We start from the raw sequence: 13747 nt of genomic DNA, 5'->3' as shown, positions 1-13747 counted from the left end.
CGACGAGCCATCCGGCGCTTGGTCCGGCAAGCATCCACTCCATGGGTGCGTACACCGGCGGAGGAGGCTGCAGTTCGGCGGCATCCGTGGTGATGTTGGAGGCAGAGGCCTCATCCTCGTACTCGTTCTCGACCCCTACAGCAACCTGTTCGTCGACAGCGTTTGGTGCGGCAACAGCCTCTTTGGGCATGACCAGGACGTCTTCCCTGGGCGCATCCGCCCTGGTACTCGGTCCTGGCGCTCCAGGAGAGTTGTTGCGATGCACCCGGTGGTGACCACAGTGAAGGCGCTGGCGATGGGCGTGGCAACGAAGGAGGCCACCACCAGGACCGTAGCGACGAAGAGTAGCACGGTCTAGTGCATTGCGGCGGCGGAGGCCGCCATTCCTCTTCAGGCGACGCCGATGGCGGTGGCCGAAGTTCTGGCGACGAGCAGCAGCCGGACCAAAAGTCCGGCGAGGAAAATGGAAGCCCCGGTATTCCCTGGCCATAAATCGAGTGAAAGCGAAAGCAAGGTCCTGCAGAGAATCCATCTCTTCTCACCTCTCTTTCTCTCCTGTAGCCTATTCGCTGGTTCGAGCAGTGCTGATGACGTGAAGAGAAACAAGAAAGATTGAAGTGAAAGGATTGATTTCATTGACAGTGACTGCAGGTACTTATATGTCCCGAGCAGTCGTGATTACATGCCGGTTACAAGGTTTGTATCGTTTCGGAAAGACACGACACCGGTTTGAAAAGACATGACGATGGTTCGCTATCTACTGTGTCTGGACAACGCCAGGATTCTAACTGTTAGGATTTAAATTAATTCTGTTATTAGGGATAATCCTCCCTTGTGTAAATGGACGTCGGTTGCTACAGGCACCCGTTCGACATTCCCACGACCCCCACGATCGGACGCATCCGTTCGTGGCGACGGTTCCCTATGTATATAATCCTCATGGATCATTGATGAAAGTTACGGTTCGATCAAATTATTCTTCACACGTTATCAGCATTTGTCTCTGCCCAGAGCACGCATAGGCAAATCACGCCGGCGACAGTCGTCGGAAAAGAGAGCCAGAAGGGAAGAAAGGAAAAGGTGAGAGGATGCCTCGTGGTCTCCTGTCCTTCTTCTTGCACCTTGTTCGTGGCGGCGGTAGACGCCGTCGCCGTCGCCATGGTGTTGGTGGACTTCGCCGCCACGCCCGTGATCTGCGCCAGTTCGGAGGCCGCCGGAACAGTTTCCGTCGCCGTGGACCACGTCTTGGACATGGCATCCGAGGTCGCGATGGTGCTGGACCTTCTAATGCTCCGCCCGAACCGGCCATGCCGGCGGCGCCGCCGCTCCCGGCCTGGATTCTTGCCGGACCGGCCGCTCCAAACCTGTACGCGGACGAGGTACTGGAGCCCGCGGACGACGCAGTGGACGTCGACGTTGAGCCAGAACTTGCGGCTCCTCCACCACCGCGTCCGTGCCCGGTGCATGGTTGGGGGCCATGGATGGTCCTCCAGCCACCCACGCCACAAGATTACGAGGTCCAGGAGGAGGCCGAACCTGCGCCGCCTGTGCCGCCCGCGGAGCCCGCGCAGCCGGACTCCCCACGTCTTCCATCTCCGACGCCGGCGCACGAGGCGGCCGGCGCTGGGGCTTCTTCGTCGAGCGCTAGCCTCGGGCTGCGCCTCCCCGCGCGAGCTGCTGCGCTTGGGGACGTCTTCGACAACTGGGCGAGCAGCTCCTGCTCCACTGGCCCATCGGCGCCCCGCCGCTGGCACATAGTGCCGCGGGCCGAGCTGCAACGCAGCCGCGCGGTGGTTCTCGGACTGGCCAACGGCCACTCCAACGGCGTCGCCAATGGCAACTCCAATGGAGCCGCGCCCGGGACAGACCTTCCTGGTGGATCTTCTTCAGAGGAGGAGGCCGCGCCGGGGGCTTCGAATTCGCGCCGGTGAGCCAGACGCCGGTGGCGGAGGTTGGTGGTAGTGGTGCAGACGGCCGCCGCTTAAGTTGGATTGGGGATGAGTTGTCGATGGGAACGAGAAATCTCCCGTCGCCTCCCTTATCTACTCATGCGTGCGTATACGCTGTTGGAGCCAGCACACTTGCCACTAGCCCTTGGCGTACAAGCAGCGGAGAAAAAAAGAGAATCATAAACAAAAATAAAAAGGTGGCTTAGCCACGGTAGTAGGCTATCCTGTCCTTAGCCTATTGCCATTATTTTTCGTTTTCTTTTCTGATTAGCTTCTAGCTTTTTCAGTTTTTGTACATAAGTGTTTGTTAGTATTTTCTAACATAGTACTATGTAATGTCTGCTTATGAATGTCAACATGTTTTTATGGATGCAATTTTTAATTGCTACATGTTGATTATGCTTGAATATTATATGACTACTTTCAGTTTTTGCAAATATCTTATGGATTGCACTTATGGCAATATATAGCTTTGTTCACAACTGTGAGGTCTACATCATCTGGTGATTACCTTCAAAGTGTTTTAAGTAACACAAGGTTGTACAAAGTACCATAAGAATAAGGTCTACGCTACTTAGTAGTGATTACCTCAAAGCAAAAATGAAAGCACACATATTATGGCATGAAAATTGCCATACGAGTGTCTATGCCACTTCGTGGTGACTACTTCTATGTGTTCTACAACACAAAGATCTACGCCATTTTATGGTGATTATCTTTTGTAGAAAGTCATATTTTGGGTCATTTAGGCTTTTCCTAGACCTTTATATTTGATTCAAGCATTTTATTTTACACACAATTAATTTACATAAGTGTAAATTAACATGCATGATATTTTCATGCAGGATATGGCTGACATATCCAAGAAGGAATTTGCTGAGCTTGCCATTGATGGCAGAAAGTATTTGACCTGGGCCATGGATGTCAAGATCAACTTGGCGGCCAGAAATCTGATCAGCACTATAACCACACCTACTCAAGGTGCTCCTGCTATCGCAGATATATACGGCAAAGTATGCTTCTTTGCACTTCATTCGACACCACCTTGATCCTGCTCTGAAAGAAGAGTACATGATGGAGGAAAGTCCTCTACCATTGTGGAACTCCTTAAAGGAGCGTTATGATCAACAAAGGTCGGTGATGTTGCCTGAAGCACAAAGAGAATGGGCACTTATCCGTTTCTAGGATTTTAAGTCCGTTGCAGCATATAATTCTGTCGTGCATCAAATCAACTCAAAGTTGAGATTCTGCAACAGTGTAGTTTCCGGTGCGGATCTCATTGAAAAGACACTCTCTACTTTCCATCCTAATATGAGGATTCTTGCTGAACAACATCGTCAGCAGAAATACAAGAAGCATTCTGAGTTGATATATGCACTTCTTCAGGCAGAAAAGCACAGTGAAATTCTCGATAAGAATAATATGTCCCGTCCAACGGGAACACTGCCGCTGCCTGAAGCACATTTCAATTCTCAGAATACTCAAAAATCCCGTGGTCCCACAAGGAACCATAGGAAGTCTAAAGGAAAGTGGAGACGCAATGAGAATCAGAATAGCAATGGAGTACAAAAGGGCAAGAATCATTTTAAGAAAAATGATAAGGGTAGCAGCTCTCAAGGTTGCTACAGATGTGGTTGTACTACTCATCATGCAAGGAAGTGTACAACTTCTAAGCATTTGGTGACGCTGTATCAGCAATCAATTGGCAAGAGCAAGAAGGCTCAAGGGAACCAATACGAAGCTCACTTCACTGGTCCAATGATTGAAATTTCTCAAGGCGTTCATCAGAACGAAGTTCATGACAACATGGAGAACCAAGATCAGGCTCAGCAAAAGGACCACCACTTACTGTTGAAGACATGGTGGATTTCACTTCTACTAATGACATATATGGAGATATGCTTTGATCTTCCAATAATGTCATAAGTATTGTGATATGTCCTTAGTTATATTGTGTGTTGTAAAATAATTATGTCCTCGGACATATGGTATTGTAATAATTATGTCCTTCAACATAATGTATTATAATATGTAGCAGACATACATAGTGTGTAATGTATGTCTTATTTCTATATGAGATTGAATAAATAATGAATTTTATTCTTTTACTCCATAGAAAACTTCGAGAAACAATCCAATGGAGGAGGAAATTTGTTTAGTGGACAGTGGTGCCTCTAACACAATTCTACGAGAAGTTAAATACTTCCGAAGTCTCAAAAAGAGTAAGGGAAGTGTTATGACAATTGGTGGTCATGACACAGTAATTGTTGGTTCTGGTCAAGCCACATTTACACTCCCGAATGGTACAAAACTTGAAATCCAAGAGGCTTTATTGTATTCGGATTCGACTCATACCCTGTTGAGTTTTAAGGATATCCGCATGAATGGCTACCACATTGAAACTCATGAAGACAATGCGGTTGAAAGCCTACTCATAACTCAATAGAAGGGATCCGAGAAGGAAAACCCTTGAGAGACTGCCTGCTCTATCTTCTGGACTATACTACACATACATCAAGCCAGAGCAACATTTGGCATACAAAATAATTTTTCAGAATCTTGACAAGTTTAAGATATGGCATGATCGCCTGGGTCATCTTGGTGTGGGGATGATGAGAAAAATTATTGATGATTCAACTGGACACAACATAACGGTTGCTAATTTCCCCAAATCCTCGGATTTCGTATGCACTGCAAGTGCAACTGGGAAATTAATCACAAGACCTTCATATCTGAAGATCAAGAATGAACCACTTAATTTTCTTGAACGCATTCAAGGAGATATATGTGGTCCAATTCAACCGTTATCGGGACCATTTAGATATTTTATTCTCTCATTGATGCATCAACAAGATGGTCCAATGTGTGTCTATTATCCACAAGGAACCATGCTTTTGCAAAGCTGATCGCTCAAATCATTAAACTGAGGGCAAATCATCCTGAACACAGGATAAAATCCATCAGAATGGATAATGCTGCTGAATTTAGTTCACGAGCATTCAATGATTACTGCCTAACTTTGGGCATAACTGTGGAGCATTCTGTACCATATGTACACACACAAAATGGTCTTGCGGAATCACTTATCAAGAGGGTAAAGTTGATAGCAAGACCACTCCTACAGAACTGTAATCTTCCAACATCTTGTTGGCGACCTGCGGTATTAATTGCATGCTGCGGAGTTGATACAAATTCGACCAACTGCATATCATACGGCCTCCCCATTGCAGTTAGTACGTGGAAATCAACCAAGTATTTCCCATCTTCGAAGATTCAGATGCGCTGTGTACGTACCGATATCACCACCTCAGCGTACATCGATGGGTCCACATAGAAAAATGGGAATCTATGTGGGGTACAATTCTCTGTCGATTATAAAGTACCTGGAACCTCTAATAGGGGATCTACTTACAGCCCGGTACGCTGATTGTATCTTTGATGAGGACAATTTTCCGGCATTAGGGGGAGAAAAGAACCACAAAGGATGCCCGGAGATAGATTGGAATGTCAAAGGCATTCAGTCCTTAGATCCACGTACAAATGAATCTGAACTGGAAGTTCAGAAGATTATTAATTTGCAAAATATTGCAAATAATCTGCCAGATGCATTTACTGATTATAAAGGTGTCACTAAATCCCATGTTCCTACTATGAATGTTCCAGAGAGAGTTGAGATATCTCATAATAAGACCACTCAACCGCCCAAGAGGGGGAGAAAACTGGACAAAAACAACAATGCTTCTCAGAAGCGTCCGCGGGAAATGAGGATCCCTCAAATAGTAAATGCAGGTCAACCGCGAGTTGATATTCAACCTAGTGTTAAAAGACACCTGAAGGATCTTATGCATCATGAACCCAGCACAACTGTGCACACAAATATTGGTGCTGGGACATCGGTACACCGTGACTCGATTGTTGTGGGAAATCACGATGAGTCAGAAGGTATTGATGAGATTTCCATCAACTATGTTGAATCAGGAGAATCATTCAATAGAAAGACTACAATTGTCGACATATTTTTCGCCTCAAAGATTACAGATGACCTGGCATTGGATCATGAACCTAAGTCCATGGCAGAGTGTATGAAACGCTCAGACTGGTCCAACTGGAAGGTTGCAATAGAGGACGAATTGCGCTCGCTTGCTAAGAGAGGGGTATATACTGCAGCAATACCTACTCCTCCTAATGTTTTCCCCGTGGGGGCAAAACGGTTTTTGTTCGTAAAAGGAACGAAAACAATGAGGTGGTGAGATATAAAGCGAGGCTTGTAGCACAAGGGTTTACATAGAGACCCGGCATCGATTATGATGAAACATATTCTCCTGTGATGAGTGGAATCACGTACCGATACTTGATATCACTGGCAGTGCAAATGAATTTTTATATCCAATTGATGGATGTGGTGACAGCATATTTATATGGGTCACTTAAGACGGATATCTATATGAAAGTTCATGAGGGACTGAAGATTCCGGATCCAAAGGCTAATCGCAACATGTATTGCGTAAAGCTACTAAAGTCATTATACGGCTTGAGCCAGTCGGGCAGAATGTGGTATAACCGACTAAGCGAGTTCCTTCTGAAAAAGGGTTACTCAAACAACAATGATTGCCCATGTGTGTTTATCAAGAAATCCATTGATGGATTTTGTATAATTTCTGTGTATGTTGATGACTTGAACATCATTGGGACTACACGAGAAATACATGAGGCATGTAATCATTTGAAGACGGAATTCGAGATGAAAGATTTGGGTAAAACCAAATTTTGTCTTGGTTTGCAACTTGAACATTTTTTTTCAGGAATACTTGTTCATCAGTCTGCTTATATCCAAAAGATATTGAAAAAGTTCAATATGGATAAAGCATACCCGTCAAAAACACCTATGGTTGTCAGATCTCTTGAAAGAGATAAAGACCCATTTAGGCCTAAGGGAGATGATGAAGAGGTATTAGGACCTGAGTTTCCTTACCTTAGTGTTATTGGAGCATTAATGTATCTAGCAAACTGCACCAGGCCTGACATAGCATTTGCAGTTACTTTACTGGCTAGATACAGTGCATAACCAACGAAAAGGCATTGGGTTGGTGTGAATAATAATTTCAGATATCTTCAGGGCACCAAAGATCTTGGTTTATTCTATAAGAAAAATCAAGAGAGAACCATGGTGAGGTATTGCGATGCTGGATACTTGTTAGATCCCCATGATGCCAAATCGCAGACTGGTTTTGTCTTCTTACATGGAGGTACGGCCTTCTCTTGAAAGTCAACAAAGCAAACCTTAGTGGCAACGTCTACCAATCATTCTGAGATAATTGCTTTGTTCGAAGCATCACGTGAATGTGTATGGCTTCACAGAATGATGAACTTTGTCCAAAGTTCAAGTGGGATTGGTTCTTCGAAATCACCCACCATTATCTATGAAGATAATGCTGCTTGTATTGCACAAATGCAAAAGGGTTATATTAAGAGCAATATTACAAAGCATATTTCTCCTAAATTATTTTATCCCCATGATCTACAAGAAAAGGGGGAGATAAGTATTTTGCAAATGAAGTCATGCGACAACCTCGTTGATCTGTTTACTAAGTCCTTACCAAGTTCTCTGTTTCATAAATATGTAACTGGAATTGTTATGCGACGACTTTGAGACCAATAAGGAGGTCTTTTGACTTCCTAGTTAAGAAAAGTACGAGCGTGTTACCATCGTATCGTATATCTATCTGTCTAGGCTGGCCTATCGTGTAGGGAATCCCTCACTTGCAAACTACGGGACGATATTTTGTGGAAATTTTTTTTGCAAGGGGATATTTTGTGTAATACATGCATATGACGTCAAGCAGATACTTCAGCATCTCACTATTTGTATCGAGTCTTTAGGGACGCGGATTTTTGAGACATGGTGACACACGAGGATGTTATCCTGACCGATGATTGCTGCTAGACGATTATTGATTGCAATACACATGGATCAGTGAGCGAATACACAACGTTAATAAAGTAGACGTGGGCCAGCTATAACTGAATTTGATGCAGAAAGACTGGTGTGTTTATGATCAAGGTGCAGGGCCCATCAGTGCAATTAACATTCGTGAGACCTGGGCGGTAGTAAATGAGGCATGTTCCTAGTTAAAATTACTCACCCAGCCTGCGGTATGGAGTAGTGCAGTTACTCTACTTCTTCTTCTTTTTATTACGCTAGTAGATTGTTTAGTGCACTCATAGTATGGATTAGTGGAGTATTGATGTCACTCATCAAAGAAGCCTAGCTGCAATACTACTGGCACATTGATTAAACATACATTTATCGACTAATACAGTACTACTAGTACAGAGATCATCGGCCGAGCACACCAACTTAGCTGCAACCATGATAAACTTGCTCATATATATTTTGGTAATTAAATACAGCTTGTAGATATTTTCATATTGTAAAGTTCAGTTAGAAATTCGTGAGTGTATTTTGATGTCCCTAATTTGGTCACAAATGTGTATTGTAATTTTTGGTTAACATCCAAAGTATGATTTTAAAGCTGAGATCAAAACAAAGGTCATATTGGTGATGTCTCAGTATTCTCTATTAAGCCGTGTAAAAATATATCTTTATTGTGCTATTAAATTTTGCCTGATGTTCTATTAATTGATGTACTTTCATTTTTAAGGTTGCATTTTAAAATACAAATTGTATTATTCATAACTCGAGTTAACTATGAAGAATGAACCAACTGATCTTTTTGGGTAAGAAAGTGATACATCTAAGGAATTCGGTTGTGCGTCATAGTTCAATACAGCTTAGTGCAGATAGCCCTCACGCGGCATGTAGCTGCGTCCCCTACCTGAACGCCATGGTATTTGGCTTATCGAAGGGATCGGCGTGGTGGATAGAAAAGGGAAGAAAATGTAGTCCGTCATTAGTGCAGGTTGGCATTGGCCAGCTGCTCCACATAAATGGAGAGTAACTCTCCTATTTAAAATTGTGGGTCCGGTGTAGTTATTGGTGTCCGGCATACGTAAGGTAATACTATCATTATGAAATGCTGAAGCATTTTATACATGATTATTGGTATGTATACTGCACGCATCTTGGAGGAATGTGTGGTTAAGGTGGTGTTTGGTTCTCTAGTCCTAGGACTTTTTCTAGCCCCAATTAAAAAGTGTCTAATCCCTAAAAAGTCCCTCCCTGTTTGTTTTCAGAGACTAAGAGCATGGTTAATAGCACAGCCGGCTGCTGGCTATAAGCCATTGCCACATCAGCTAAAGCCTTCACCCATACAATAGGCTGACTCTTAGGTTGGCTACAAAGCTGATTGTAATAAATATAAGAACACTTAATACTTGCATGTGCATATGACCAGCTGTGATCCAATGCAAGCTGCATCTTTGTGGCCATCTCATCAGCATACATATGTGCCATTCACGCCATATTAACAAGCAAGCACCAAACGTACATAAGACCATGACAACACAGTTAAACATTACCAACGTCTGAATAGGGAAGCATTAACCAAATATTAAAATAAAAACTCCCGACAAACAAGCCGTCAATTTTGATCTGGACGACAATGATGAACATAACACCATGACACTTAAACATCACACAAGTCTTCATAAGAAAGCATAAACCGAACATTATATTAGGTAAGATCTCTCGCAAACCACCCATTAATTTTGATCTTGATGACGATAGGTTGAAACTGCAACAGAAAGGAACATCTAATCCATTTGCATCGACAACCTCCAGCCACTGTATGGAAAAAGGGAAACAAAGGCAGATGATAAATATTTCGCCATTGCAAACTTACAACATGTGCATCAAAGAAGAGGTCCCAAATGAAATACTATTCCAATAGGGAAGGAACAAGCTTAAAAAGAGGACACTCCCCATATAAAAAGGAGTCTGTTTGCAGATCAAATATATGTGCAATGGTACATTCCCATTAACTGAACGGTAAAAAGAGAACTCATTATTAAAAGAATAAGATGTGTAAATTCTGAACCATACAGTACAGCACATTCCTAAATCATTTGCCCAATTTGTCATTTGGATCCTGAATAACAAGTGTATATTTCAGCACATGAGAATTTCAAGTAATAGATACTTATATTTCAGCACATGAGAATTTCAGTCCTTACACAATCAAGCACCGACCTACAATATTACCAAAAGAGGTTTATTGATGTCCTAGTAATGTAACATATGAAGACCAACATGCAAAAAAAAAAATGCTTACCAATCTAAGATCCTCTTGTTTTGTCCACAACAAGCGCTTTTCAGTCCTTACACAATCGGTACTGTTGGTGGCATCTCCTTCCTTGATTTGTTGCGATGAACTCCCTTTGTTCACGGCTTGTGAAAGGCTTGGTGTGCTCTTAAGGAAACTAAGGAACCCACCAGGTGGGTGAGAATCCACTCCCTTGCTTAGACAATAATAGGTGATCAAACAGTCGATTTCATACTACAACAGATGTTCGATACAACTGCTTATTTTCCTCAGTCATGTCAAAGATGCAAAGCAACAAATGCCATCAGTATTAGCTTTTTTTTTCAGTCAAGTGGACACTCTGTAGATAGATTACACACATATATATCAAATTCAGATGGTTACAAGCAGGTACTACTACCTTATGGAGATATAAACGCATAGCTGCACATCATCCAAATAAGCAGGGACAAAATTGTACCAAGTAGCATAGGATGACCATGTTTCTAAATGCATAAACAGGGGAAAACCCGTACCAAATAACAGGCTGTATATCATACAAAAATGTACCATATTAACTAACTGGAGATGCATAAACAGGGGAGCACACATACCATGTTGCTGGATTGAAATCATCAATATTCTCAGGAATATAGCACAAAGGGCCTTGCGGCTGGGCGAGCCAGCATGGTGCAGAGGCCGTTGCTGCCTGTGCTGGTCGTGGGGGAATCCAGGCGCCCCGTCCGGGCTGGCGCGGCGGCGAGACAAGATTAGGTACCATCGGCGGGACGACCTGCTGCGCCGACGGCGGGACGAGATGGGGCGACAGCGGCGTGATGAGCTGAGGCGGCGACGGCGGAACGACCTGAGGCGCCGGCGCACGAGTCCTTTTGGACTGCTGACCCATCTCCTTGATGGGCGCCGACAGTGTTCTAGGGTTCAGGAGGGTGGCGATTTGGGGGGAGTTGGATTAAAGCTTCGATTTGGCTCTAGATAGACGATTTGGAGCGACGGAGGAGTGGATTTCCCGCACGGAGATGGAAGGAGAAGGGCGGGAGGCGGGGGAGGCGCAGGGGATCGGAAGCGGCGGCGCTAGCGCTCGCGTCGGGCTGCAAGCGGGCTGTTGTGTCTCGCGTTCTGTGTATTAGCCGGGCGCTTGACGAAGAGCCCGCTCGCTTCTCTCTCATTCACTTTTTTCTCCAGGTCAGAATTTTGTCGACGTGGAATCCGTTGCAGCCGACTGACTAGGACTATTGTACTTGCTCTAAAGCCATGTAGTCGATATAGCCGTCTTTGGGAGGTGTTTCCTAGGCATTACAGTTCAAAACAGTACTTATATCTATGCTGACTTTGTAGCACATAAAGCTCATAGTTCATAGCTCGGCAGTACGTGTAAGTTAATTTTCTGACCTTTCTCCGTTGCAGGTGAAATACCCGTGGCATGTTTTAATGTGATTGATTATTTTTATCAACTTGATGACAAATTGTGGCCTGAGCTACTATTAGGTGTAAAGGATATAAAGTAATTATGTTCAGAAAAGACAAACTTGGGCGTGACTGTCGCTCAAACAATAAAATAAGCCAACAACTCACTTAGCTATTCCATAAACTTTCTGCGTTTATTCAATATTTAGTTCTACTTTTCAATCTTTAGGGTTTCTGCCCGCCCTTCACGCCAATTTGCAAAAAAGCCCCTGCATTTTTAAGAAATCAACCCGCAGTCTAGATTTAAGTCACACCGAACCGTTATTTTACAGTGTTTAAAAACCCCCTGACGTTTTAGGTATTCCATCCGCGGATCATATTTAAGTCAAACAAATGCTTTTCTAAACCATCCATATCTTTTAAACTGTAACTCCGATTTAAACATATTATATATGAAATTTGATTAGAAAAATATGTAGAATATGAATATAAGATTATTTTAACCTGTTAAGTATTTGTAAATATTATTTTGGAATATATTTAATTCAAATAAATGGTTTTCTAAATTATACGTATCTTTTGAACCGTAACTCCGATTTTAATATGCTATATATGAAATTTGATTTGAAAAATGTGTGAAATTTGTATGTGATGTAAATTCTACCTGTTAAATATTTTACATGCATACCTCTGAATACGTCGCAGGGGAAAACAACAGATTTCTCATCGCGAGTGTGAGAGAAAGCGAGAGAGAGAGAGGGAGAGGGAGGAGAGAGGGAGAGAGAGATGACGTGTGGCATAGTGTACATGTACTAGTTGGGGCAGCCAATAGTTGACGCATAGGATGGCGTGTGGCAGAGGCAGCAAGCGCGCACGGCGAACGACTCGGCAGGACCGACTCGGGCGGACGGTCGCGCGATTTTCTACTTTGTAAAAAAAACGAATGGCAGAAAGTATAAATAAAATTACGCGTGCAGTTCAGGCTGAAAGGAGCAGTAGCGCAGCGGCTGCGAGCGTCCTCGTCTAACGGGACGGTGCGGGTTCGAATCTAGGCGGGACGCACGCGTGGGGTTATTTAAAAAAAAAGGTTCTTGTGGGAAGACCTTTTTTTGAAAAAATTGAGGATATATGCGTGATTAAATAAAAAGTTAGGGTTGTTTTTGTAAAAGAGTATGCCACGTCAGCCCCTGACACATGGGTCCCAGCGGTCAGATACGTGGTCAATACGCGCTTATACGGCTGTCAGACCGTTTTGCAACACTTAGGCTCAGAGTTGGTACTGCATGGCAAAAAAATGACTAATAGTACTGATTCGTTACGATGTGCCGAAGTGTGGTAGTTCCCTGCAATTAACTCTGTTGCATTGGTATGAACTATGAACGTATGACTCCTTTTTTAAGGCAGCGTATCTTATTTTTTGCTTTGTATGTCAAATTGCAATAGTAATTTATTTTAGAGAAAAAGTAGTAAATATTCAAATTATTCATATCTTACCTCAGGCAAACAAATATTTCAAATATATTGAAGACTAATGGAAATAGCTTCAGAGTGGTCATAATAAGCATGTGGTTGTTTGGCTATTTAATTAATAAGTAGTGCTACTTCAAAAATTCAGTTGTGTATGTTTGCAAAATCATGTAGTACGCTACATTTACTTCCCATGATTTATCATTTTACATAATTAACAATATATAATAAAGCATAAAAAAGAGTACTGTGGGAAGAAGTGGACAACAGCTAATATATATGGCTGTCAGACAAAACTAAAACTTGCTAACCGCTGGATTCTTTTTTACCAGTAAAGGAACTATCTTATATATATATATGATCCACCGGGTTCTAAATAAGGTTAGCTTAACTACCATGTATTTTCAGCAGAAATGAGTGTTGGGGAACGTTGCATAAAATAAAAATTTTCCTACGTTCACCAAGATGAATCTATGAGTTCATTTAGCAACGAGAGAGGGGAGTGCATCTACATACCCTTGTAGATCGCAAGCGGAAGCGTTCAAGAGAACGGGGTTGAGGGAGTCGTACTCGTCGTGATCCAAATCACCGGATATCCCAGCGCCGAACGGACGGCACCTCCGCGTTCAACACACGTACGGTCAGCGTGACGTCTCCTCCTTCTTGATCCAGCAAGGGGGAAGGAGAGGTTGATGAAGATCCAGC

At 43.3% G+C, this 13747-nt stretch overlaps 1 protein-coding gene across 1 annotated transcript; it reads right to left on the bottom strand.

Moving 5' to 3' along the window:
• Nucleotides 1-957: 957 nt before the first annotated feature.
• LOC119325087 lies at nt 958-1579 on the bottom strand. The gene has a single exon (XM_037598832.1). The coding sequence runs from the start codon at nt 1464-1466 to the stop codon at nt 981-983; it is 486 nt and encodes a 161-aa protein (XP_037454729.1). The 5' UTR covers nt 1467-1579; the 3' UTR covers nt 958-980.
• Between the last annotated feature and the right edge of the window lie 12168 nt (nt 1580-13747).

The sequence above is a fragment of the Triticum dicoccoides genome, chromosome 6B (assembly GCF_002162155.2).
Source record: "Triticum dicoccoides isolate Atlit2015 ecotype Zavitan chromosome 6B, WEW_v2.0, whole genome shotgun sequence".
In the NCBI taxonomy this organism is placed as follows: Eukaryota; Viridiplantae; Streptophyta; class Magnoliopsida; order Poales; family Poaceae; genus Triticum; species Triticum dicoccoides.
The sequence above is the reverse complement of the archived record's forward strand: the minus strand, read 5'-3'. Positions and strand labels throughout refer to the sequence as shown.

Excerpts from the sequence above, each read along its gene's own strand:
- LOC119325087 (XM_037598832.1), bottom strand. The coding sequence starts at position 1,466 with ATGCACCGGGCACGGACGCGGTGGTGGAGGAGCCGCAAGTTCTGGCTC.